Source organism: Furipterus horrens, unplaced genomic scaffold, assembly GCF_987537825.1.
Source record: "Furipterus horrens unplaced genomic scaffold, mFurHor1.1.pri manual_scaffold_2, whole genome shotgun sequence".
NCBI lineage: Eukaryota > Metazoa > Chordata > Mammalia > Chiroptera > Furipteridae > Furipterus > Furipterus horrens.
Window position 1 is genome coordinate 202,391,654 of NW_028327172.1, and position 26,417 is coordinate 202,418,070.

Genomic DNA, 26,417 nt, shown 5'->3' on the forward strand with positions numbered 1-26,417 from the left:
TATTATTAATTCCCAATGAAGGCAGGCATCCAACCCACTTGTGATTTACAAAAGCAGGTAAGTAAAACATCAAAGTTCACTATTTAGCAATTCACTTCTGAGATGGTTTTCATTCTATTATCAATAATTATATACAGAAGCATAGCAATTAAATAGGAGCCTATTTTACAAACTATATTTTCTTATGGCAGAGAAGATAAAATTTTGTTTTGTAATAAGGGATTCCCCCTACCACTAACAACCAAAAGTAATAAGTAATAAATGGGACTTCTGTTTCTAGCAAGGCGGCAAAGATTACCTGACCAGTATTTCCCAACCCTCAGCAACACAATTTAAATACCCTCCAACACTGCAATGTGATGGATAAAATATAACAACAGTTCTAAATGCACACCTAAGTTTGTAAGGAAGAAGAAAAAAATGTCTCAGATGCCAAAACAGAGATAATAAGAGAAAGAACCACTGGGCCTGTGAGTGATGGTGGCACTAGGGCGGTTCTCGGTCTCAGTCACCTCAGGGTGCGGGCTTTAAGGCAGGGATATAAAAGACATCTTGGGCCCACATGGAGTGGGGACAGGAACTGTGAGTGAGTGTTCTAGATAAAAGCTTGGGCCTAGATGCGCTGCATTCCTCCATGAAAGCATATGATTTTTTTTTAATCTCTTGAAAACAGCTCAGTAAAAAACTCTAACAGGAGAAGGCAATAGTTAAAGTGGTTCCTGAAGGAAAATTCATGGCCACAAAATCATACATTAAGGAAAAAAGGAAAACTAGAAATTCATAAGCTATTTGCATAAATGTTAAAGCAAAAAAGTAAATTTCAATAAAGAAAAGAGCAGAAGTTGAGAATATTAAAAAATAGTTAGTTCTTTGAGAAACGAAAGAGTGAAATAAAACAGACGAATTATACCATGCTAATCAAGGGAGGGAAAATGAAAAGGAGATTTAAAGATATGTGAGATTTTTAAAATCATATAAAATACTATAGACAACTTTAAGCCAACAAATTTTAAAACTCAGGTAAAATAAACAATATTTTAGAAACACATAACTTAACAAAACTTTACTTTTATCCATTATAAGAAGCTAAAGCAATAATTTAAAAAATTTGTCCCCTTCCCTACTGCCAAAACACACACACCCCCCAAGTTCAATTTATGAGAAATTTCTTCAAAATCCTCAACAAACAAATAATCTGTATCTTATACTATTTCAGAGTATAGAATAAAAATTCAAACATTTATTAGGGATTATTTTGGACCAGGGTCTGTTTTAAGTATTTTATAGATAGTTTAATTTAAATTACAAAAGAGGTATACAATGTGGGTTATATTTTATAGACTCAGAGAAATGCCCCCCACAACGTTATACAAATAAAAAATAATGACTGTTTATGGGATACTCAAAACAAAATACTAGACAACATTAACCTATAAGGTGGGAGCATGAGATACACAGAAATGGTGGAGGAAGGATTCAAATCTAAGCAATCTTGTTTCAGAGCCCACACCCTTAACCAGCACATTGTACTCCCTCTATTTAAGAGTAGGAAAGAATGGAATGGATAAATAGGAGTATTCCTTGACCGATTTTGTGATGCTAGTTATAACCTTGGTACCAAATCAAACAGAGTGCGGGAAAGGAAAATTATTGGCTAACCTAATGTATGATTAAAGATGTAAAAACCCTAAATAAAATAATATAGCAAACCAAATCTAGTTTATTATAAAAACAGTACATTGTGACAAAAACTTCTAATAAATTCCTTTAAACGTCAGTAAAACTATTTTTGAATAATAAATGAAGCTTTCGACCTACCAAACCTCAATACTTACTATGAAGCTATAAATAGCAACTAAAAGTAGAATGAGACCAATGAAAGAGAAAAGAAAGCCTGGAAGCGTTTATGTATCTATGGAGAGAAGTGGCAGAAAAATCAGCAGAGAGGGAGGAGAAATGAGTCTGGACAACTGTTTTATCTATATATCAATATATTTAGTCCTACTTTACAATATGAACAAAAATAACTTTCAGGTAGATTAAAAGATGAAGGGATTAAAGCAAAACTTAAACTTTTAGGACAGCAAATAACAATCTACCATCTTCTAAAAAAGACATAAAAGGCACCAGTCATATTCATAAATTTGTCATTAAATTTTTTAACGCATATGATTAAAAAAATAACATGGACGACTGTAATAGAAAAATAATAAATAAGTCAAAAATTTTAAAAATAATAATAATAACATAGCACAGTAAAAAAAAAAAAAAATGTCAAGGAGAAGATATCTTTAACCCAGAGAACAACCAGGAAACATTTTTAAAGACTCTCCCAGAGCAGTAAGAAACCTTGGAGGGAATTCTGTAGCAGGTACAAGCAACTTGGGAAGACACCTGAACAAATGCCAGTAAACGATGCAGCACTCAAACTCAGTAGTCGCCAAGGACCATTCCTTTGTTATGCTCTACTTTTTGAAAATTTTTACAGAATACATTTTGGTAGAAAAGTAAAATTTAAATATTTTAGATTTTATTAATAAATTTTAGAATTTAATAATAAATATTTTGACTTTTTGCAAAGTTATAGAGCATTTGAATTTCAAATGGTATAGTTCATATATTAGAAATCACTTGAAAAACTCTAGTGCCTGCTGATGCATTTCCCAATTTTTCTGACCTTTTTGAAACAGTATAGATAGAACAGGTATCCGAGGAATGGAGAGCAGAAGTTAATCATTGATTGGCTGAAGACTTAGACAGATATTTTAGTCTTTGAGCATTTTTCAGTTTGAGTTTTTCAAATCAATTGTTATAGCTTTTCTGAAGTTATGATTTAGAAAGAGTTCTAGCTTTTAGAACAACTTTATGAAAGAAAGCTTTAAATTTGCAAATAGTCTGTGACTTTGTGCTTATGTTCATTTCTGTGGTTTTAATTCTGCAGCTCAATGACAGGCAGATAATACAAGCAGACTGGAGAGTCACTAATCTCTTACAAGAGGAGGGAGGAGAGAACAGATTGTAAATGTAATGCATACTGAGAGTGAGACTTCACTCAGTTTGGCCCTCTGCTGCAAGACAGTGGTATTTTTGTGTAAAATAGTTATATCTAGATCTGGACCAGCTCTGATGTCTGAATACTGTGTATTTGCATTACATATCCTAAGCTTACCAGGTGCAACACTGATTCATAGGTGTATAAGGTTATAGTTTTTAAAGTTGCAGTTTCTCCTTAGAATACGTAATTACACAATATCAGAAGTGTGCATGAAGATGTATTCCCTAAATTAACTAGGTTTTTTCTTTGCTTTTTGTTTTTTAAAGTACTTTGGGGGCGGGGGAGTTATACATGTGCATTAAAATACAATAAAAAAAGAAAAAATCTATCTCTGTAGTAGGTGAGCATATTATTTTTGAGAATATCTAAAAGGCTTTATAGTAAAAAATTTTTAATAAATTGTTACTACATTCCTACTGTGTATTTTTACCAGTACTATAAAAGTACCAATAGAAAAATAAATTATCATCTGTTCTCCTACCCACACAGGGTTAACCTTTGTTGGTATCTTCTGTCTTTTTTCCCTTCAAATAAACACACACACAATATCAATGCTATGTATGTATAGTTTTACACTCTTACTTTGCTCTTAACATACCACAGGTGTGTTTGTCATTATTTCATAATTACATCATGTACATACCCATGGTACAAATTTAAAACTGCTCTGGAGAATATATAATGAAGAGCCTTCATCCTACTGCCAAGAATTCTTATTTATCAGGTTCAGAAATTACGCTTCTAGAAGGAGTGTGTAATATCACTGCTGTGCCACTGGGTGGAGGCAGAGCTCTCAAAGTATAATCTGTGGTATGAGTTATTTTTCCAAGATAATAAATTTGATCATAGCATTTCTAAAACATTTTAAGTTTAAAATCAACTCCTGTACGTTTTTAATATTTAAAAGTTCAAATGTATATATCACAATCACTGAAAACTTAAGATAATTGTCTCTAGGAACAAAAATATATATAAGATTTTCTAAACATTAAGCACAGTTTAATTTTGTATAAAGGTAAATTGGTTCAGTGTTTCATAAGTTAATATCCTTTCAATAAAAGGACAGAACTGGAAAAGCAAAACAAAATACTGAAAAACATCCTTACTGTGAAAGTCAACTCAATTTAAAGTAAATCACAGACTGGCTCAAAGTCACATGGTTGGTTAGTGACAGAGCTAGGATTAGAATTTAGGTTTCCAAGATCTTCCCCTAATTTTTACTTTCTACTATAGACTAAGCTATTTGAAAGAATGTTTCCCCTCAAAGCTCAGCACTTCATTCAATACCTCAGATAGTATTATCAAACAGTAAACAAAAATTAACAACAAAAAGAGAAAATAAAGAATGAACAAAATTTTTATCATACACCTCAAAGTAAAATGCTCCATAAATGGCATGATATAAAGTTACTTTAAAAACTGTACCAACTCTCTTTTTTGAACTCATCTCTTACCAGGAAACTGTGACACTAGTGGGGGTGTATCTTCATCCAAGTCATCAACTCCTCCAGCAATTGGATAGGGTGGAATGGAGACTCTGGGCATCACCACCCAGCTGTGATCAGTGTAAAGGGACGAGGTCAGGCTGGGGAGTCCCGAGTTATGGGCTATCTGAAAGCCACAGATCTTCTCAATCTGCTGCCAGCGATAAAGCCGTTCTCGTAAAGAAGTCGTCAACTCAGAAAGAGATTTCCTGGAAAAAGTGAATACAGGAATTATTTATTATGTGAAATAGTCTTTAATATGGTGCTGAAACAAGGCAACTACATGACAGACCATGGCAATTAGCTAATTGCAAGAGGAAATAACACTGTCTTAGAATTAGTATGAATTATGTGATTATACACATCAAATGACAAATTAAAATACAAATTGTCTATAAATGATCTATTTCAACACAGTGAAAACAAACGAAGAGCTAAGATAACAGTCTTACTTTGCTTCCAGAATTTTGTGGTCTACCTCATCCAGGGAGGAGCTGTGTGCGACATGCAGGGTCCCGAAAACTGTGCTTCTCTTCTTTTTAATTTTCTCCGCCTAGAAACCAAAGGAGGAAGAATAAGGGTAGGTTTGGGAAAAAACACATATGCTAATAAGGTTAATTTTATTTTGAATACATTAATAATCTAAAAATCAGTAAAAAATTACTAGCTAATATGTAGTCCTATTTTCTCAAAAAAGGGGGAAACAAAATAGATGACAGGGGAAAAAGAAAAGAAAACATGCTTTCCCAACCCAAACAATATGATTCAAAACCTTGTTCTGGAGAATCTTTCTTATTTCTGTGGTTCAGAAAGACCTGAATTTTCTATTAAATCTAACCAAATAACATTATATCCTACTGCAATAGAGGTGTTAGTGAGTGAACTAAGCTTTTTTCTTTTTTTTTGGCTACAAATCAGATTAAGACTTAATCTTATTTTACATAATTTAATAAAGGTGGACATTAATTTCTAGTAACTACTAACCTGAATCAGATACGAAGCAACAGCACAGAGGAGAAAAGCTCTGTATAAAACATTTATGATAATGATAACAGAGATGATTTTTAAATGACACAGGTCATTCTGAAAGGTATATAACTCTTTAAATAATTTTACTTTATAGCCTATGATTATGAGAATCACCTTATGCAGTAAGTTCCAGCTCAAGAAAAGAATCCACAATAATAAAAATTTATTCATAACCTTGTATTCCAACTGGTTAATCCTTCTAGAAATTTAGTAAGTTTTGAAATAGAGTACCTCCTCCTTAGCAATGGTTAACTGCATTTCAGCATTTTGTCTTTTAATATTATAGTACTGTACTTCCACTTCGTGTGTAAGCTGGAGCCACTTTTGAAGCGCATCTGGAACAGACCAGCTGCTTCTGAATTCAAATTCTTTTTCAGCCTTTTTTAAAGCCATTCGAACCTGGGTGGGAGGGAGAGAGGGAGGAAGAGGGGAAAGAAGAGAGAAGAATTTCTTTTTTTTAATCTATTTAAATTAACAATTTTTGAAGAATTTAAGATATTTTAGTGCCTAAATTAAGAGACAACCCCATTTTAATTATGCTCTTTGTAAACATTTTTTAAAATCACAAAGTCTAAAATGATATACTTCTGACTTTAAAACTAAAGCGGAAGTTTTTAAGTGCATCTTAAATTCACTAAGCGAAGTTGTAAAGCCAGAGGACAGAGGGGACTTACATATATATCAAGCTGCAATATTTAGTTTTTATATTTGATTATAACCAGACTCACTAAGAAAGAAAAAATCCAGGGCATATAAAAACTAAAACTGATCACACTCTTCTCATAATGAATTACTTGTTTATAAAGTAGGATATTAATAAGTGTCTAAAATAGGGTGACTATCTGCTCTAGTACCCTAATGTTTCTAAAGCTCTACTATGGTTCCTTAAACTACATACTCACTCTCACCACTTCTCTTTAATTCACTGCTTCAAATACACCAGAAAATATAAAGTGTAAATTTTGAGAGAACAGATTCTGAGTGAGAGTCTACTTGACTTTCGATGAGAAGCTGTGCATGGCCTTCAGTGTCCGAGTCTCCTGTTCCGTGGCCCTTGAGGGGAGTCAATGGTGAGTGAGCAAGTGGGGTATTAAACCTAAGGAAAATACTCTTAAGGAAAAGCGTCAGTAAGAAAAGAACAAAGAGGGAAGAGACAACCCATTCTAGCAATGAATGATTCACTTACACTAAAGATATGTAAAGATACATGATGGGATCTATAGAATTCTGTACACACACACGCGCAGACCTTCAGACAGAGTAAGGAGTGAACGATGGAGGATCCTGCTTCTGGAACACTGCAAATTAATTTTCCTCAAGCTTAAGTAAGGGAGCTAAATCTCTGCTCCTAAACTAACACGTAGAAGAGCGTTTGATCTGAAAAACCAGCTCATTTAAATAAACTTTACTGTGTAGCCAGATTAAACTAAGAAGAGTACTATACACAAAATTTTGATACAGAAATAGAATGGCTGTCAGATATTGTAAGAGAAATTATATGTAGAAAAGTATTTTTTTAAGTCCAAAATTTTTTTAAAAATCACAATGGACACTAAGTAAACAATTCAGAAAACGGATATTAAAAACAAAGATAAGAGATAGTACTTACTGAAAACAAACCCTAAGCAACATCTGCCCGACACAATTCACGGGGCAATGTGCTTGGGACAATACCGTGTTTAAGAAGAAGTTTGGCTAAGCTGTGTGGCGCCTCTGCTAATCTCCCAGGAAGAGAGAATCTGAGCTCAGGTCCTGTGACATGCAGGTCTACATAATGCCACAAAGTGTAGGGCTGCAGGCCCTTCTTCTTATGAGATTTTAAGGCTAAGATTTCTACATAATTTTCACTGCCAAGGAAGTATACAGAGAACCTGAACAAATTTCACTCAAGTTTTTCTCTTTCATCTTTAAGACTTTCCTTAACGTTCTACTACAAATTTATTTCTCATAAAAGAACTCAATAAACACATTTAACACAGAACTGATATGCCTCTAGCATAAACTGAGGCTTTACAATATTTTGATTGACTGTCAAATCATGTCTCAAAATTTTAAAAATCCTGACCTAATAATAGCAACTATTTTAACTATTTTTCTGTGCTATGTTTCCCAAGTTTATTATTTGACCTAAATTCCAACCCTTAGTTTGAATCACGTTGTCATTTACTGGGGAATTGATGCAGTGAAAACTGAGTAATTAATAACTTTTACAAAAATGAATTATTAAATTGCTTAAATATGATAATTATTTATATAATTTTTGTGTAAAACAGCAATAAGTAAAAACGTAGTATCACAGAAACAGCCTGAACATCTGAAAACCTGGCTTCTAGGTGCAACTTTATTATTTATTACCTGTGACCTTCAGCAAGTTCTTTACCTTCTGAGGCTTTTACTGTGTCATGCATTTAGAACAGGGGTACTATGACTTGTCCTGACTTTAGGCTTCTTCAGACTTTAAGAACAAAATAATTTTATGTGACAAGAATTTGTACAAAATATAAGGTGGTAGTATCATTTGCCCAAAAGTTTTTAGTGTAAATATAAAATATGTACCAGTTTTACCTGCCTTCTAATTTTGAGAAGTTGATTATCCCCCAGACAAAATATATAGTAATATTTCAAAGTATGTGCAAGTGTGGAACTTCCCAGTCAAACTTACTTCTACAAACAAAGATTTTAATAACATTAAGGGAAAACATGGACTTTGGAATATGATATGCAGTATCTTGCCTTTGTCACTTAATAGTTGTGTGACCTAAGGCAAGTTATTTAACCCCTTTGCATATTTGTAAATGAAAATAATTTCTGTGTAGTGTGAAGATTAAAATTGAGGAGCTAACCATTTACAGTATGCATAAAAACACATATAAACACTCAAAATTGTGTCTCTTATTACTATAATAATGTTGAACAGAATTCTTTTTAAATACCCATTTCTCTCATTTAAACCACCACTTACTGACTCAGGATATCACTAGGATCATTATGTTTGTACTGGGACATAAAATCATAGTGATTTCAGGGTCTACTGAATTCAAGGTCTCTATGCCAAGAACTTCAGATGAGAACGGTAGTGATTCTTGGGTATTCTTTTATATTGTGTCTTCTCCCTCACCTGTGAGATAGTCACCTATAAAACACTGCTATTCATTTATATCTCTGGAGAGAATTCCTACTACTGCTTTCTGATTTGTACTATCAGACTAAGAGTTAGGAGTCTTGGTGGGAACAGGCAGGGAGCTCTCACAGGAGTAAAGGGCAAAACAGCTAACATGAACACTGTATAATTTTGGAGAGGGCTTTTTTCTTTTCTTCTTTTTTTCTTTTTTTTTAACTCCCTGTTCTTTACTATGTTCTCTACAGAAGTTTTTCTCAGGTAAATAGGACCTGACTGCAAAATATGACTAGGAAGCAACTTAAGAGAACAAACTTCTTACCAGGAAAAGATCCAAAAAACAGATGTCTGGGGTGTGAGGGAAAGAACAGTTAACAAATAGAGAAGGCGGCATTCAGTCAAAAATGACAAACTCAAAGGAAATAGTCATGCACACTGAACATTTGCTCAGGAGCTGAAATTGAAACTCATGCAATTTTTATTCCTCATTAAGCACTGGACTGAGAAGGTGACAATGCTTTTTGCAAAGTGGGAGGTGCTTGCCCCTGGTTTACAACTGAGCCACTCTCTCATCTTGAAAAAGTTTTCTCATCCTCATTTTGTTCCTCAGTTTCTTTATCCATTATGAAAGGGTCAAAGTCAAAAGAAGAAGAGACCATGGAAGCAGAGGCTGGAGTGACGTGCTCTGGATGAAGGAAGGTGCCATGAGCCAAGAAATGAAGGCGGCCCTTAGAGGCTGGAAAGAGCAAGGAAGCAGATCCTCCCCTAGGGCCTCCTGCAGGAATGCAATCCGCGGACCTATTTTATAGAGTCTGACTTTGAGAACTGTAAGATAATAAATGTGTTGTTTTAAAGCCACTAAGTTTGTAGTAAATTTTTATAGCAGGAATAAAAACTAGTACATTTGACTATAATTAAATTAATCCAGAGCCACCACCCAAAGGACCATGCAATGCCTGAACACCTATATCCCTTCTTTAGTAAATTCATAGTGAAAGCAGATATTGGAAAGAATATCCTTTAGACAACCTCAGAATTTTTAGCAGATAATATTCTAGAACCATTTAACAGGACTCCAGTGAATGCTCAATAGAGTTCTTAACCTTTGCAGAGAAGTTTAACATTAGATATACTAGGTTACAGCTGAAAACTGAAACATATTACAGATGTTAAATAAATGCCTTAAATTTACTCAAGATAATTAACATGGCATGGAATAAGATTTCATAAATAAGAGAACATGATGGCAACTTCATCTTTAGTTACTACTTTGTGACTTTGCTATAGGGACTTTGGTCAATGCAAACAATATGAACAAATGATTCTTTGATTAATAAAAGATTAGCATACAACGGAACGGAATGTATAAGACTGAACAAAAGCAAAAAACTCAGAATGGCAGTACAAATATTCTAACAAATACTTTTTGTAAAACATAAATACCTGTTCCAATTCCTGCTCTGCATACTGACGTCTACTCAATTCACTTTCAGCTCCCTCCCTCAGTTCTCTCAGCCGGCACGCCTCCTCCTTTGCATAATTGATTTCATCCATCATTTTGCGCTCTAGATTTTGCTTTTCTACAGCAACATTTCTGTTTTCTTCCTGAGCCTTTTCAAGCCTTACAGAACAATAAAAATGTAAATCCCACAGGAAAGTTGCCAAAATTTCATTTTTAATGAAATACAAATATGTATCAAGCAAAAGGTCACTGTTTTAATCAAAATGTGCAAAATTTTCTATTAATCTTAAGTTTGGACAATAAAAACATCATGTAGCCCACTATACATCTATTTTGGTTATCTTGAGCTCAGAATACAGGGATAACAGGGAAATAGTCTTCAGCAAAGAGACTATAAGAACTATATAATTATTTAAATCAAGTCAAAAATATAATTTAACTCCACATATAACTCTTCCTACATATGACTGATTTCCACTGGTCTCTATCCATTTATTCCCTAGTGCATACCTTCATAATAATCTGTTATAACAACATAATGATACTTTTGTAAATATATGAAATGAAGTATACATACATTTCTGGTGCATGTATCAACCTAAACATAAGTGTATGCACATGTTCATATTACATTTTCACAAATTATATTTTCCTACATAAATAACAAGACTTATAGCTTGTTTCAGTTACTCACCTCTCTTGTAAGTCCGTTAGACTTTGCTCCGCATTTTGGAGACTCTCTAAGTCTTTCATCATTTTTGTAACATGTTCTTTTGATGTTTTATTCTGCTTGTAAGCAAACCAGCAACCTCCAAGACCAATTACTATAGAAATTATGAGGATAAAATCTTTCGTCCAGTTATGAGGAGGGCCTAGGAAGAGAATTAAAGATGGTTAAATTAATCTTTGAGTGCAACAGAATCTCAATACACAGAGACACTTTTAAAATTAGAGGAGGCATCTAAAAATAAAACAATAAAATATCCCTCCCATATAAAAGCTCCAGCTTTTTAAAATCCTTTCTTCAAATAATCAGTGTGCTTATTACAATTACTTCATATACCAGACTGGCAGAAGGACACAGATAAACAAACATGGATGGACTATGTACCTGCTGGGACAGGAGGCAGTAACAAAAGTCCTGGGGCCCCCTGAAAAAGCAACAGCACCTCCCATTGGGTACTGAGAATGGCCCTCTGGGTGAAAGAGTCATAAAGAATGTCGTCCTTATCTTTCTAACTCCTTTCCTTTAGTCAAGTGAAGCAGCTGTGATGTTCAATAACCAAGCTGGAATGCTAATCATTTACCAAAAAGCATCTTCCTCAAGCCTATAGTTGTGTAACTAATTAAGCGTAATCAGTGATTCTTAACCAAAGGTGATTATTTTCCCCAGCAAACATTTGACTTTTTTTTTTTTTTTTCAGTCACAATAGGGAGGAGAGTGAAAGGGGCTGGGAGAGTGTTACTGGTGTCTAGCAGGGAGAGTCCAAGGACGTTAAACATCCCACAACGCACAAGACAATCATTTCCCCACTCACCACCCTTGTACGAAAAATTACCTGGGAATTATCCAACCTAAAATGTGAATAATGCAAAGGTTAAGAAACCATGGGTTAAATGACCATAACAATATTGTTTTGTTGTTTTAGATGGCTATTTGCCAGAGACGTCTGGGTTACCAGAAGGAAAAAATAGGATCGTCTTCCCTACCAAGCCAGGCAACTCAGTCTCTCTCATCAGCATTGTTTCTGAGTAAGGAGCCAGGGCCTACCATTTTCGATAATACAAAACATAGAAACCACCAGTCAAATAAAGTCTAGTTTATTAGGAACTTTATTAGGATTGTCAATACAGACTAATTTTCAGGTGACTCTCTGGAGGGAGACACAATGGTGACTAATGAAATGTATTATTTGCCCCAAAGAGGTATCTAACCGCCCAGGCCTCCAGCAGGAAGACATTCTGTATGTTTGATGAGATGAAGAGCTCTGCAGAAATGACAAGTACCTATGCTTACAAGTCTAGGGTCCATATATGTTTATACAGTGTGATAAATAGATGCTCTGTGCCAGAGACCCTCAGGGTTGCGTGTCCCCAGAGTGCATGCCCTCACCTACAGAGAAAGGGATGCACTACACAAACTAAAATCTTAAAAGGATTTATTTCTATTTCTGCCTCAGACTGAGAGGTTCAGCTCAGCCTCTAGCTCAAACTGGAGCCCTGTTCAGGCTGAAATATTATCACCAGAAAGAACAATAAATGGGCAAGTCCCAAACTACAGTATGTACCACAAACTAGCAAAGATCTCAGTGAAAACTCCTTTATAATGTATCTGCTCATTTGCCAAAGCTAGTTTTTTATAAATCTAACATGGGTGTTTCAACTATAGGGTTCGATCATTCAAATAATAATTTTAAGACAAACACATTAAAAAGGTGTTCATGAAAACATCTTTTGTTTACTGAAACATTTATCTTCAACATTCTCTGAGACTAGTTTGGTTCCTTTTCACATCATAGTAGTATAATACTGTCCCTGGGTTAATAAAATATAAATATTCCTGACCACGTTGTATATAGACAAATTCCATATTTTAATTGCTATTTTCACCAATCATTCACATGAAAATATTACAAAGAATCTCACAGAAGACAACCCCCAAGAGATTCAGTAGAACGCTTACGCAAGGAAAGGGTTAAAAAGGGTATCATCTCCACGGAATGCTGGGCATTTCAGTAGTGTTCTATTTCCTAGGGTTTGTAATTTCCACCAACAGTGCATGGCTACCAACCCTCACAAAGGGAAGTTCCAGCTGTTTCACCAGCTGCTCTTTTAGCCTGAGCCAAAAAAGAAGCACCAGTAAAGTCGTGGAATCCATCCAAGCACTCCAGTAACCCTTTTTTAGCTGAGCTACCCCCTAGGCAGTATCATAGAAACCTGCAGGTCTTCTAACTCTGAGAATGAAGGTGAAATCAACACGAGTTACCTAATTTGTAACTTACTGATTTGTAACTTACAGAAGTCATTTTTCTTACATTCATTTTGTTACTCATTTTTGGCTACTGAAAAATAAAGTAATTCCTCTAAAATGGATACTCTTCACACGCTTTTCCCCAAAGCTTTCAGCAGTTAGAAACTAAATGAAATAAGCATATTAAACTTTCCTTCTGGGGAAAAAATGTACTCCTGTCTAATTAAAGAAATACAGGTTTATTTTCTTTACAAAAATGACAGAGCAATTTCTTAAGTGTTCCTCTTCAAAACAATCTAGAGAACTCTCCACCTTGTGCTTCTGCCAGGATAGTGTTACTTTGTAAAGTTTCAAAGTGGGCCTTTGCTTTTGATCTACATCTGAAAAATATTTTCTTGGTAATTAATGAAATCAGGTTAGGTTCCATTACTTCATGCCATCAAGATGGTCAGACTGCACCATTTTTTAAAGGTGCAGTTTTCTTCAGTGAACATCCAGTTATATCATCAACATTAAAACTGCTATAAAGATCCAGTTTTAAATCTAGAAATTTAATTTTAAATTATCAACTAACAGTTTTTACAGCTTTTTACATCTGTAAACAGCTTTGAAATTTTCACCCTCTATATTTCAACAACAAAACTTTTCACCCTATACATCTTCTATTTTAAGACAGTATTAAATTTCTTTTACACCTAAGAGATGATTCTTCTTAGTCATCTACTACCTTTCTTACTTTGTCCTTCTTTAGATAACAAATAGATGATCTGATTATTCTTTTGCATCATATTCTGTGAGAGTGAATACTAACGTGTCAGAGGTCCAAACAAAACCACATCCAGTGCTTTGAGCTGAAGTTTTTGTCTGTGACTCCGGTCGCCGATCTTCAACTGAGTGATCACAAACGAAGGCTCATGTACTGCTATCCTGTTCATTGAAAAAACAAATGCACATTAAATAAAAATATTTCTAGTATGTAAATTTAAGTATTTGGGCAATATATTTAATACTTTACATATTAGTGATAATTACCATAAAAGATCATCCAAGTGTGATTTAATACTTTATTACACATATCCAAAACCTTTTCAGAACAAAAAGCTGTACAAATACTTCTGTGTGTTAATAATTTAGTTCCTAGATTGATATTTTTGTTTTCTAAGGCTATTTTGTGCTATAACTTAATATGATTTTTAAATTTATCAAATTAAAAAATGTATAATCATTAATTACCTAGCATTTTACTGTCATTTCACAAAAAAACAAGATTATAAGTAATTTATTTAACATCAATAGCTGACTTTTAAAAATAGTTCTCAATTTAGACTGTTGCCTATCTTTAAAATTATCTAAGAAGTCTATGCCTTCACAGTGTAATGTTTAAACTGTTTAAAAAGTAAACAAAGTCCACTGAAGTCCTAAGTGGGAAGAAGTCATTACTAGTTGGGAAAGTAAACTGAAAGATTTATGTAATAAGAAGTACTGAAGCATTTTATTAGCAATGAAAACAAGTATGTAGGGGGCCAAAGCACAGGTAAAATAAGGAAATAAAATCACTTCAATTTGGACTCAAAATCCAAGTAGCACAGTAGTCAACTAAGATTTCTTAACAACCAAGTATGATTCCAAGAAAGGTCTTATAACACAAAACCTAATAATAATAATATAATTCTTAATAACAGTGACAATAAAAACAAGCATGTACTATATGTCAAGGTAGTGAGAGGATGAATAACTTGCCAAGGTTACATAATCAGTAAGAGGAAATGTGTGATTCCAACAACGATACTGGAACCACTACATTGTATTTAGGAAGATATCAGAACCTCTGATTATACAAGAAGTTACAGGAACTCCTATGAGGCTTCTATAAAATATAGAGTAAAGAACTCTAACTTTCCCTTTACAAAATGCCTTCATCTTCCTCACAGGTTCCTTATTTGCATGCTCCTGTTACTCCTTTAATATAACACTCATCAAAGTCCTTGAAGGCAAAAACTATCTTAGCTCTGTATCCCCAAACTTAGCATGGTGCTTGGCAAAAGTAGATGCTTGATAAATGTTTGTAAAATAGGTGAATGAATGCATGGAAGGATGCATGAATGAATTCATAGCAATACTATCAATAGACTAAATTTAAGAAAGACAATGAGATGTAGTAAAAAGAAAGCTATATAACAGAATTTTATGCAAAGTTCAATATGAGCCCAGAGGTGGAAGTGATTCTACCTGAGTGGGTGAGGATGTCAGGGAAGTTCACACAAGTCTGAAAGGAATGAGGAGGCATGTATCAGGTGAAGAGAGCCTTAGTATAAGCTCTGGTAATAAGAATTACAGAGTATAGAAAAATACACTAAAAGATTTAAGATAACCATTACAACTAAAAACAATATAAGAAAAATACAATGGGTTCCTCATAACCAGGGTAACATATATAACTTGGAAAACCCTAATTCCATTTTAATGCTCTATTATTTTGTTGATTTTAACTAAGCAACTTGTTTAAAAGAACTACATCTTGTTTAATTTGTGTCTTCTTTCTAGCACCTAGTTGCACCATGAAGGTAAAAGATACTCAATACTCACTTGTTGAATTGACTATTATCCTCCTAATTTCATCACTATAGTCATGTTCATAGTAAAATTAGAAATACTGATGTTAATGTTTAGGATACATTTAAGGAAAATACGAAAACTTTCAACTGGATCCAAAATACAAACTTTAAATCAACAGAAGCCACTTATTTAAATAAGGTAGATAAGCAAATTGATTAGAAATACAATGTGCCCATTTCATCACATATAATAATTATATAGTTAAAAGGGATTAGAGTCATTTTTTCATATAAGAAACAATCCAGAGAGGAATAAGCAATCTTGTAAGGTCAAATTTTGGTAGAATTATTGCAAATTTCAACATTTAAAGCTTTAAAGATTATTAAGTTAATTAATAGATTTAGAAACTATAATTCAGAAAACTAGTAAAAATTTCAGACATATAAAGGATAAATTAGCATCCCAAACCTGGTATCAGATCTACCTGTATTCAAACACTGCCTTAAGCAAAATATTTCACTTCTTTCTGATTTAAATAAGATAATATAGAGTAACTCTATGTAATATACATTTTAAAATGGTTGCTATTATTTATATTTGTTTATTAAACTTTATTTTTTAAAATTTAACTTATGGCCACTAATACTAAATGGTTATTGTTGTTATTAAAAGAATGCCAATTAAGAAGAATCTGTAAATTAATCTATTCAAACAGATCTTTTCATAATGTTGGATTTATATCAGATAATTTTTTTTTTTTAACCTGGTGGTCAGAGGTTGGCCCTTTGATGTTATCTGAAAAAGATAGAGCTGGCCGACCTTCTCAGTCTCAAAATCACTTTTCTTCGGTATAAATTTTTTTAAAGTTGTTACTGGTTAGATAAGAAAAATTGATTAAAACTTGCAAAAACTCATACCTTAAAAAAATTAAAGATGGGATATATTTATAGTATTTCCTTTGAGCTCTTAGCCTCAGAAGTAACTTGTAGATTTGGCAATGAAAAGTAACATGTAGCATATAATTTCCCATGAGTGAAAAAAATACATTTGGATAATAAAGACTCACCTGGGAAGTGTTGTTCCTTTGACATTATTATCTCTAAAATTCTTCACATACTGGGGTAATTCAACAAATTCTACCAACCACTGAATTGTGTCCTCAAGGGTCCAATTATGAACTACAAGAGATAAAAGGGGAAGGCCCTTTTTATACACACCTGCTTTATGTATATAAATTATATCTATACACATACACACATTTATAATTATTATAACTTCAAAGGAAAGAAAGATGTTAGACTGAATTTTCCAATTCAATCAACACTAAGTATTAAAATGGTATTTAGCATTCTATGAGAGCTAAAAACAAAGAAGACGTACCTCTGGCCCTTGAGGGCATACAATCTACAACAGAGAAAACATATAACAGAGACAAAATACTAGCATGGTTAATTGTAAAATAAGCATCTATGCAAATTTTCTGCAGAATGAAACAATTATTATTTCCCTGACTTCAGAAAACTTAACAGATATATATTACATTATTCATCATTCTTTCCCCATAATACAATAAACCTTCTGAGTATTAGGTTCTATTGTAAGCACTGGGAATATGGTAATACACAAGGTGAATAAAGTCACTGCCCTCATGGAACGTAAATTATTTTGGGAGTGGAGAAGAGCAATTTATGAAAGAAAGAAGAAAGGGAGTGCAGATTTCAGATACTGATCAGCTAGGAAGGAAAGAAGGAAGGAAGGAAGGAAGGAAGGAAGGAAGGAAGGAAGGAAGGAAGGAAGGAAGTATGTATGTCAGGATAAAGCTCTCTGAAAAGCTGTCATCTACCCTGAGATCTAAAAATCACAAGCAGCCAACATTGTGACAGTCTGGGTAAAAAATATCCCAAATGAAAGGAAAAGCTAATGTAAAGGCCTTACAAAAGGAATGAACTAGCTGTGGTTGAGAGATGAGAAGAAAACAGAAAGTCCAGATCATAAATGATTTTCAAAAATTCTGGACATTTTTCTGATTTTAGTAAGAAGATGGTAGGCATAAAATAATCCATGTTGTTAAAATATAAGTCTTCAAAATGTGAAGAATGGATTATATGAACCAAAATTGAAAACAGAGCGAAATGAGATCATTTCTTATATTTCTGTCCATGCAAAAGAGGTTATTGCCTTGAACTATGGTGCTAGTAGAGAATATAGTGACATGTGGTCACTCAGGACATATTCTGGGATAATACTGTTAGGTGTGCTAATAAAATGGATGGTGGCTGATAGCTAGAGGAAAGCCAAAGAAAAGTTCAGAGGGTGGTGCCATTAACAGACAGGAAGGAATGGTGGGAACAGACTGGGGAGGGAAGTAGCAGCAGGTGGCAGAGATCAAAGTTCTGTTTTTAGACATATTATGTTTAAGGTATGTATTAGATATTTAAGTGTAGATAAACAGTATCCATCAGATATACAAGTCTGAAGCTTAGGAGAGAGCAGGGTTAGGAACGGAGACATAAACTGGGAGTGATCAGCATACAGATTAGACTGAACAAGAACTCCCAGGAGAGTAAAGACAGATACTCATGAATTCTAGGAGACTGACCCCAAATTGTGAAGAAAATGATAGCCAATCTCTCTTCTCCTGGACAGCTTTATATTGGTATATACACTTTTCCCTTTAGCCTTAAAATAAACGTATGAAGTACTAACATGATTATCTCCATTTTGGAGATGAGAAACTGAGTAGCTTAGTGGGACCAAAATACTCAGTAGCAAGACTAAATTTGAACCCAGACAACCAACCTCAGGACCAGACTCTGTGCTACCCTGAGAGCAATAATATGAATTAACAGTAGAGCTACAAACAAGCAGTTAGATATGGGAAGCAACTCAGACATTTCTGTTTGAAGAGTACGAAGGACGATGATAGTTCACCCAAAGGAAAGGATGCAACTGCACTTAAAAATGAAGGGCTCCATATTATCTGCATTAAATTTGAGGATTTTGGAAAACAAAGTACTTATATACCACAGAAAAGGTCAAAGGAAAGTGAACAAGTAAGCAATAAAAGCAGATCGGGAAATTCATCTGTTAAAAAAATAAATCTGAGAAAAGATCTCTCTGGTAAACTACAAATAATTATGAGTTCACTTAGCAAAGTTAATTTTTCACAATCTGTCTTTTTCATTATTTAGAGAAAATGCTTAAATAAATCACTAATTAAAAATTAACAAAAATTCATTTAAAATTGCATATGGTAATTGCTAATTTTATATTGAGACAAAGTTTTGACTATTTCTTTTATGTTCTCTTCTGTATGTGTGCCTGCCATAAGCTTGAACATGTGCCTGGGGCTGTTGTATCAATTTAGCCAAATAAGTTAGAATATCAACCAAAGATTCAGGCCCTGGGTACCTTCCACTAAATTTAATACATTCAAAGCAGCCTCTTTAGTCTTAAGTCTCTTCCTATCCGAGATGAAATGCCTTGAGCATTACCCTGCCTGGGCTGCCAAGAAACCAACAGCGCAGCTGCACCTCACACACCCACACGAAAAACGGAGCCAAGAAAACAGGAAAATGTTCTCCCTGTCACTTGTAGGCTGCTCAACTATCAACAGCAAAAGTCCTTAACCTAAACACACCAGGACATCAAAATATTCCCTTAATTACAATGAGCCAGGATAGAAAGAAAAACCAAGTGAAAAATAACGTCGAGTTAAAAGTGCCCCAATCCTAGTACTACTCTATCTAGTAAATTGAATATTATAGTGGTTCTAAAGTAATCTTCTCTACACTGAATCTTTACCACAACAAAATTCTCATGTACAGCACACAATTTACTTCGGGAGGTCCACTTCTCGTGCTGCTTAGTTTCTTCAGTGATGCCTAGTAAATGCCTTCACTTCTCTTCTCATGACCAGGACTTGCATTTTGTCTTTGCCTTTTCTGTTCCAAATATACTACTTGGATTTCAATTCTTAGGACAGATCATTCTATGTCCTTCGTCACGGCCTTGGCACATGCTGTTTTATCAGTATGAGACCCTCTTCTCAATTCCAGTGACTCCTCTTCACCTATTTACTTTATTGAGTCTTCATATCTCAGCTAAAACTTTCAGGAGAGCCTCCCCCAACACAGCTGCTATATGATCATAAATCACTCTACTTTTTATACACATTAACTAATTATATTTATTTGTAGGATTATTTCAACATCTCTTTAATCCACTAAAGAATAAGCTTTTTACTCACCATTCTATCCCTAGCAGCTGGTACATCAAAGAGTGTTCAACAAATTATTTATTGGATCCCCTTGAATAAATGAAGTAGAACATGTATAACTGATAAGTATTATGAAAATTTACTTCCACAAAATAGTAAGAAGAACCTAATAACCAGAAATAGAAATTTGTTTGTGTGTATATGCAAGTCTTAAGAATTATCCGGTTCCTTATTATGTGCCTCTCATTGCTCTTTTCACAAGTGCTATTGCTAAACAGCGCATCCACCAGAGAGTAGGCCGAGGAAAACACGGTTTTCCTTTCAAAATATATTTCCCCATCTGCAAAGCAACGAAAATGCCAAGTTCTATACTTTTAACATACTGTTTCTCTAACAAGTTGTGGCAAAGGCTATCAGTTGGTTTATCTGCGTGATCTGGGGCAATTTATTGCAAGATCAACAGAAAGAAGTCTGGAAAGAGTCCTGATTCCAGTTCCATCTGGGCCACTGATTCACTGTGACATCACACCTAGGTTATTTAATTATGACGCAGTTACACACAAATAATGAAACTGAGCTACACCACCTTTACAATTAATTCCAATTCTGTCTTATGATTCCATTATAGCAAACAAGAGTTGGCATTTAAAATATTGCTAAACTGACAGCCTAGAACAGTAGGTTATGAATGCTGAGAGGAGAGAAGTCACTCTAAGACTTCTAGGAGAGCGGTAAAAACTGCTGCCAATGTTTATAATGTGTTTATTAAACACCAGGGGATTTGCAAATGTTATTTCAGATAATTACTGCAGCAACCCTTTGAAGTGAGGTACTTTTATCATCATACGGATCCTAAAAGTTTAAGAAGGTGAAATTCTTAATTAGAGATAACTGATTAGTAACTGATCCAACCGCGTTTCAGACCACGTCTGTTTCTAGAGTTATTACCCACTGTGCAAGTAGCACTGCCTCTTTAGAGTTAGGTAAGTGGTGATAATAATCCACATAACCAAATCAGGCACTACAAGTAGTTTATGCACCAGTCATAATTGCAGCTATATTTTCGGTTTCCTGAATGTACATATTCCGCCACGCCACTCCTTCAACCTGGAATGATCTTCCCTTCTCCTTCCTTACCAGGCTTGCCTTAGCCTTTAAGACTCAGACCAGGAATTCCTTCCTCCACTAAGTGTTCCCTATCCATCCTTTTCCAGATTATAGGTGCTCTTCTTTGTGTCCCCTGATCATCTCTACATATATCTGCCACTGGATTTATCACCAACTCTAATGTAATTGTCCATGCCTGTCTTACCTCCTGGATGATGAGTTCCTAGAGGGCAGAAACTTGTTCTTCTACCTAATACAGTGAATACTAACACCATAATGCCACATTGTGTGTGTGTATATATATATATATATATACAATTTTTATTATGCACTTTCACATATATTTTCATTTAATTCTCCCACCAACCATATTTGAGAGATAGCTGTTACTTCTACAACCTATACAGAGAACCTTGGTCAAGAGAGGCCACGTAATCACACACATGACCACACATGTCTAGCACATGGGAGAAACAGAATTTGAATTCTAATCTTTGGACTCCAAGTTCACTGCCAATACAGATGGCTCTTGCTTTGGAATAATAACTCACTGTTTAACTCTAAAATTTGAAACCCATTATCTCTTAGAAAAATCTTTCAGACAACAGCACTAATAATAACACAAGAGTCACACATTATATATGAGCAATCTGTCATAGGTAATTGCTCTAATGGATTCAGGATTCCACTAGACACATCATGTGGTCTACTGAAGACTTGAAGGTAGCAAAACAATAGCTCAGGGGAGCTATATCAGTTCTTGTTTGTGGCAGTAGCTCCTACAATTTAAAAAGGGGGCTCTAACAGACTGAAGAGCAAGACTTCAAAGAGCCAGAGGATTCAGAGCTAGAGCAGAGCTTAGAAGCAAAGGAAAAAAGGGGGGCGGGGGGGGGGCAGAGGGTGGGCAGGGTGGAGTAGGGACAGGATGGTGAACAGAACCAAATCTCCAGGAGATAAAGGGGTGTGAGGATATAGGATGTATGGGTGAGGGAACACAGTTATGGATTTTCACAGGAACAGAGGCAAGATGAGGAGTCTCCTTTTCATTATCCCTCTCCCTTGCTGCTATCAACAGGGCTATTTCCACCACAGGAGATAATGTTCCTGACTTTGCACCAAAATTGTTTCCCTTTCTTCTTCCCCTTCCTACTTGCTACTGTCAGTACCACCACCACATAATTATTTTGGACGCTTAAAAAAGATGAAAAATTATAACAGGCCTAGGGGAGAATGCTTTTAAGACAGCAGTAGAATCCGCAGAAATGGAGAGAATGAAGAGATAGTAAGGGCTAGAAATACCCAGCAACCAAGAAGGAGACAAGAATTCCTATGGCCATCCAGCTGAAGCGGCCTTCTAAAGAAGACGCATGAGTCATACACAGGTTCACCCTCAGTTCTACAAACTAGGTTGTAAGGAGAAGACAGTGATCTCTCCCTCCCCTTAATTTCTATAGTACTTCCTATTTCTACCAAATGGCATATCATATGTGCTGCCTTATTCTGTAACTACTTGCTTCATTACATCTTATGCTCCTAACTATATTACATGTTGTACATTTCCATAACAGGCACCATGCAGCCCAGCATAAAGATGCCATTGAAGTATTAGCTGAATGTATTAACTGGCCTTTTTCTTCCTTACAAACAGGAACCTGTTTTGTGTGTTTGTTTTAATCCTCACCCTAGGATATGTCTTGATTTTAGAGAGAAAGGAAGGAAGGAAGAGGGGTGGAGAGCGGGGAAGATGATATAGAGAGAGACAGAGAGACAGAGAGAGAGGGAAAGAGACAGACAGACATCGGATGCCTCCCGTACACACCCCAACCAGGGATGGAACCCACAACCTAGGTATGTGCCCTGACTTGGGATCGAACCTGCAAACATTTGGTGTACAGTACAACACTCCAACCAACTGAGCCACCAGGACGGGGATGTTTTGTTTTGTTTTTAGTTGTCTACTTGCTCTCCCATAGTTGTGTGAAAGACCAACGCTTTTGTTTTTATATCTCATTTCGAAGTAACACTGGAAAATCCTTGACTCCAAAACAAGATCACAGGGCTCTATGTAACATAATGGAGGTTAGAAGGTGTCAATTTATAGCTGTGTGTTTGACAGTAGGAAGAGGTAAGAACTCGTGTGTGCCTCAGCCCATCCCTGCCTTAAGCAAACATGATATACACAAATCTGAAAGGTAAATATCAAAATATTAAAATATCCATATTTACTTGCTTCTTTCATCTATAATAGGGAATTTTATAAAACCAATGTACCCAGTACACTTAGCCATATACTCGTATTAAGTTACAGGCCTAAAAATACTAAACAGCTTAGTGAAGTACCACCATATAAGTTTTCATCTGTTACATTTAATATAAGTACATGCTGTCCTAAAAACCTTCAAAGATGATTTGTGAAATCACCTACATACTGTGGGAACAACACTAATTTCTAATTATAAAGTATTAGTGTGCATGTAGAAACATGTTAATAATAGAAGTAGCTAATATTTTGTGAGTACTTGACAATTTCCAGTAACTGTACAAAATGCTTTTCATGAATTATCGCCTAAAGTTCTTTCAACATTCCTATGAGGTAGGTTTTACAAGTAATATTATCATCCTGATTTACAGATCAGGAAACCGAGGCTCAGAGAGTGTCAGTAACTTGTCTGAATTCACACACCAAGTAGCAGAGATAGGCTTCAAAGCTCCAACTCAACCATTAAGTTCCTCCTCCTCTCCTTCCCCAGCATGCTGAGAAAATTTCCAAATACTACAGCCAAACTCGTCATCAGCCATGTCAGGCCTTGGATATAATATACACGGCATATATTTATTCGGCATTTCATTTCTTAACAGCTCTCCTACTACTTTTTAAAAACTGCTAAATCCTAAACTTATGATTAAAAAAACATTTGCAATGTTGATCTTAAGGTTAAGAAAGCCACTGGCTACCCTGGCAGGTGTGGCTCAACTGGGTGGGCGTTGTTCTGCAAACCAAGAGGTTGTGGGTTCAATTTCCAGTCAGGGCACAGGCCAAGGCCGTGGGTACAGTCCCCAGCAGGAGCATAGACGAGAGGCAACAAATCGATGTCTCTCTCACATCAGTGTTTCTCTCCCTCTCTTTCTCCCTCCTTCCCCGCTAGAAAGAAAGGAAAGAAGGAAGGGAGGGGGGAGGGGCCACTGGCATAACTTACATATTTTAGAGAAATCAACTTCTGATATCATAATACAGTATTGTACAATAAAATATACACACTACTTTCTATTAAAGCATGAAAACATCTTTGTAAGTATCAAAGGTTTGGTAAGAGGGTCAAAGAAGAGAAAGAATAAATATTATTAATGAAAATAACTATATTTAAAGTTGGCCATATGAAATGGTTATTGAAAAAGTTCTATATTTTGAAGCTTCTCTGATATATAAGCTTAAACTATTTATAGATACAAAAGTATGTGAATTATTGGCATTTATATGAAATACTGCATTCTAAAATATGAGTGCACAGTAGTGTTCACCACTTTTCTAAATTCAATTTCAATTGAGATTTTCAAGTTACACAAAAGCCTCAGAAGTTCTCTTTCCAGTGACAGACATGTGTACTTATCACAGGAAAATGCCATTAACCCATAGTTCAATATACCGCAACTCTGATAAATAGCAACGTTAATTAAATGTAATATAAACATAAAAATAACTTTTTAAAATATGAAAGATGAAAAAATTTAAAGCCTTCCACATTTCATCTTAACTCAGTTTATAGATGTCGTGGTGTCACTTCTGAGTGAGACTTTACATGATCAGCTGCTCAGCACAGTCAAGACAGGCTTATCTTTAGAATGGTGCCAGAATGTGAGCTCCTCGTTTGCACACTGGCCAGTGGAGCACGTCTTTATAACATGGACTAAATTCCTGCAACATGCTATATTTGGACACCTAAAAGCTACAGTCTGAATTTGGGAAGTCCAGATATTAAGGACAGATAACATTTCTTATTCATTTCCATATTTCCAACAGGTTATACAATGCCAAGAACACAGCAGGCACTAAACAAATGTGGAATGGCGGCTACATCTTAGGAACTCAATTAATACTTGTTAGGTGAGTGAATGGATGAAAATATGATTCTGTTAAGAAAGGCTGCTAGAAAAATGCCACTTTCATTTACTCTTTTTGGCAGCGTTTCTAGATAAAAAAATAAAATTCTTTCAAAAGTACAACTAAGTTTCATAAAATTGAGAGAATGATGCTTTTCAAAGAAAATGTTTAACAACAAAAATTCTACTTCTAAGTGATAGCTTAACAAATCTTTTCTTCAATTTTCTGCTATTAAAACTATCAAAAATGCTCATTTTTTTTCCTCTTGGAACTTGAAAGTTTCTTCAAAAGATTTTTTGTGAAAATAACTAGGGTTTCTTTTATTCAGCAAATATTTACTGAGTGCATGGTAATTACTACTGAGCAATGGATAAAATAAATGTAAAACATCAGAGTCAAGGAATTATTGCCAAGAGTGGCAGAAAGCTCAATGTAAGCCCTCAAAAAAGGGCTTCCACGCCTTGTTGTCACACAATCTCCAGGTAAGAAGAGACATTACGTCCCAAACTTGTTAATGCTAGTTTCTTCTGTAATAGAAAAAACATCACTGATTTCAATAATAGAAGCATTTTCAAGATTCTTACTCAGGAAGTTTCTGTTTGACCTGCAACTTTTTCTAGTACAATTAACATTTAAAAAGCTAATAGTTCACAAATACTATTAGGTGCATTTACTTGGTATATAGCACTTTCCAACGTAAGCTTCACTTACTACTATATACAGTAGTGCTTTTAACTAATTATTACTGATGTCAAAACAACTTCCAGGAAAATTTTGCTTGTTTTGTGAATACTGACATAATGATTAAAACAATAAAATATTAAATAGCTTTCCCATTCACAGGGTCTTTTGTCAATAGCTAGTTATAAGAGGAAGGAAAAATGTGAATAATGAGCTTAAGTAATAAAAATTAATTCATAAAAATAGACTCATTAACACAACGGCACTATATAGTGTGCACTCAGACTTTCCAAAGTTTGTTTCCCATTTTCAAATTCATTTCAAAACCTTTCAGCTGCGCAGCAACTTCCAGGTACCATCCAAGGCTGGGCAGATAGGCTAGTGGTGCCAGAATCTGCATAATGGAAACACTGTGGCGGTGACTCTGTTAAGGCAGAGATCCATACAAGGCACTCCCCTGAGTGAGGTAACAGCCCAGTAGGGACAGGAAACTGGTCATTTACAGGGGAACTGAGCAAGTAAGAAAATGTACTGAAGATAGCAGACGTAGGTTTTACAGTAAGTGAAAGGAGTTGCAAATAGAGAAAGAAGTTAAGCTACACTTAACCCAGGAGTGCTGGTATCAGAGTGAAATTG

The 26,417-nt window shown here is 34.9% G+C and overlaps 1 protein-coding gene across 3 annotated transcripts in view; it reads right to left on the minus strand.

The window, feature by feature from the left end:
* The window catches only part of STIM2 (stromal interaction molecule 2), a 109,116-nt gene that overhangs the window by 12,030 nt on the left and 70,669 nt on the right, over positions 1–26,417 (minus strand). For all 3 annotated transcript variants that reach the window (XM_090267003.1, XM_090267002.1, XM_090267001.1), the window contains exons 4-10: positions 16,742–16,853; positions 13,931–14,046; positions 10,843–11,020; positions 10,130–10,307; positions 5,800–5,967; positions 4,992–5,092; positions 4,510–4,748 (exon numbers count right to left, since the gene is read on the minus strand). In XM_090267003.1, the coding sequence (XP_090123129.1) occupies positions 4,510–4,748; positions 4,992–5,092; positions 5,800–5,967; positions 10,130–10,307; positions 10,843–11,020; positions 13,931–14,046; positions 16,742–16,853 (1,092 nt within the window). The remainder of the gene's footprint in view (positions 1–4,509; positions 4,749–4,991; positions 5,093–5,799; positions 5,968–10,129; positions 10,308–10,842; positions 11,021–13,930; positions 14,047–16,741; positions 16,854–26,417) is intronic.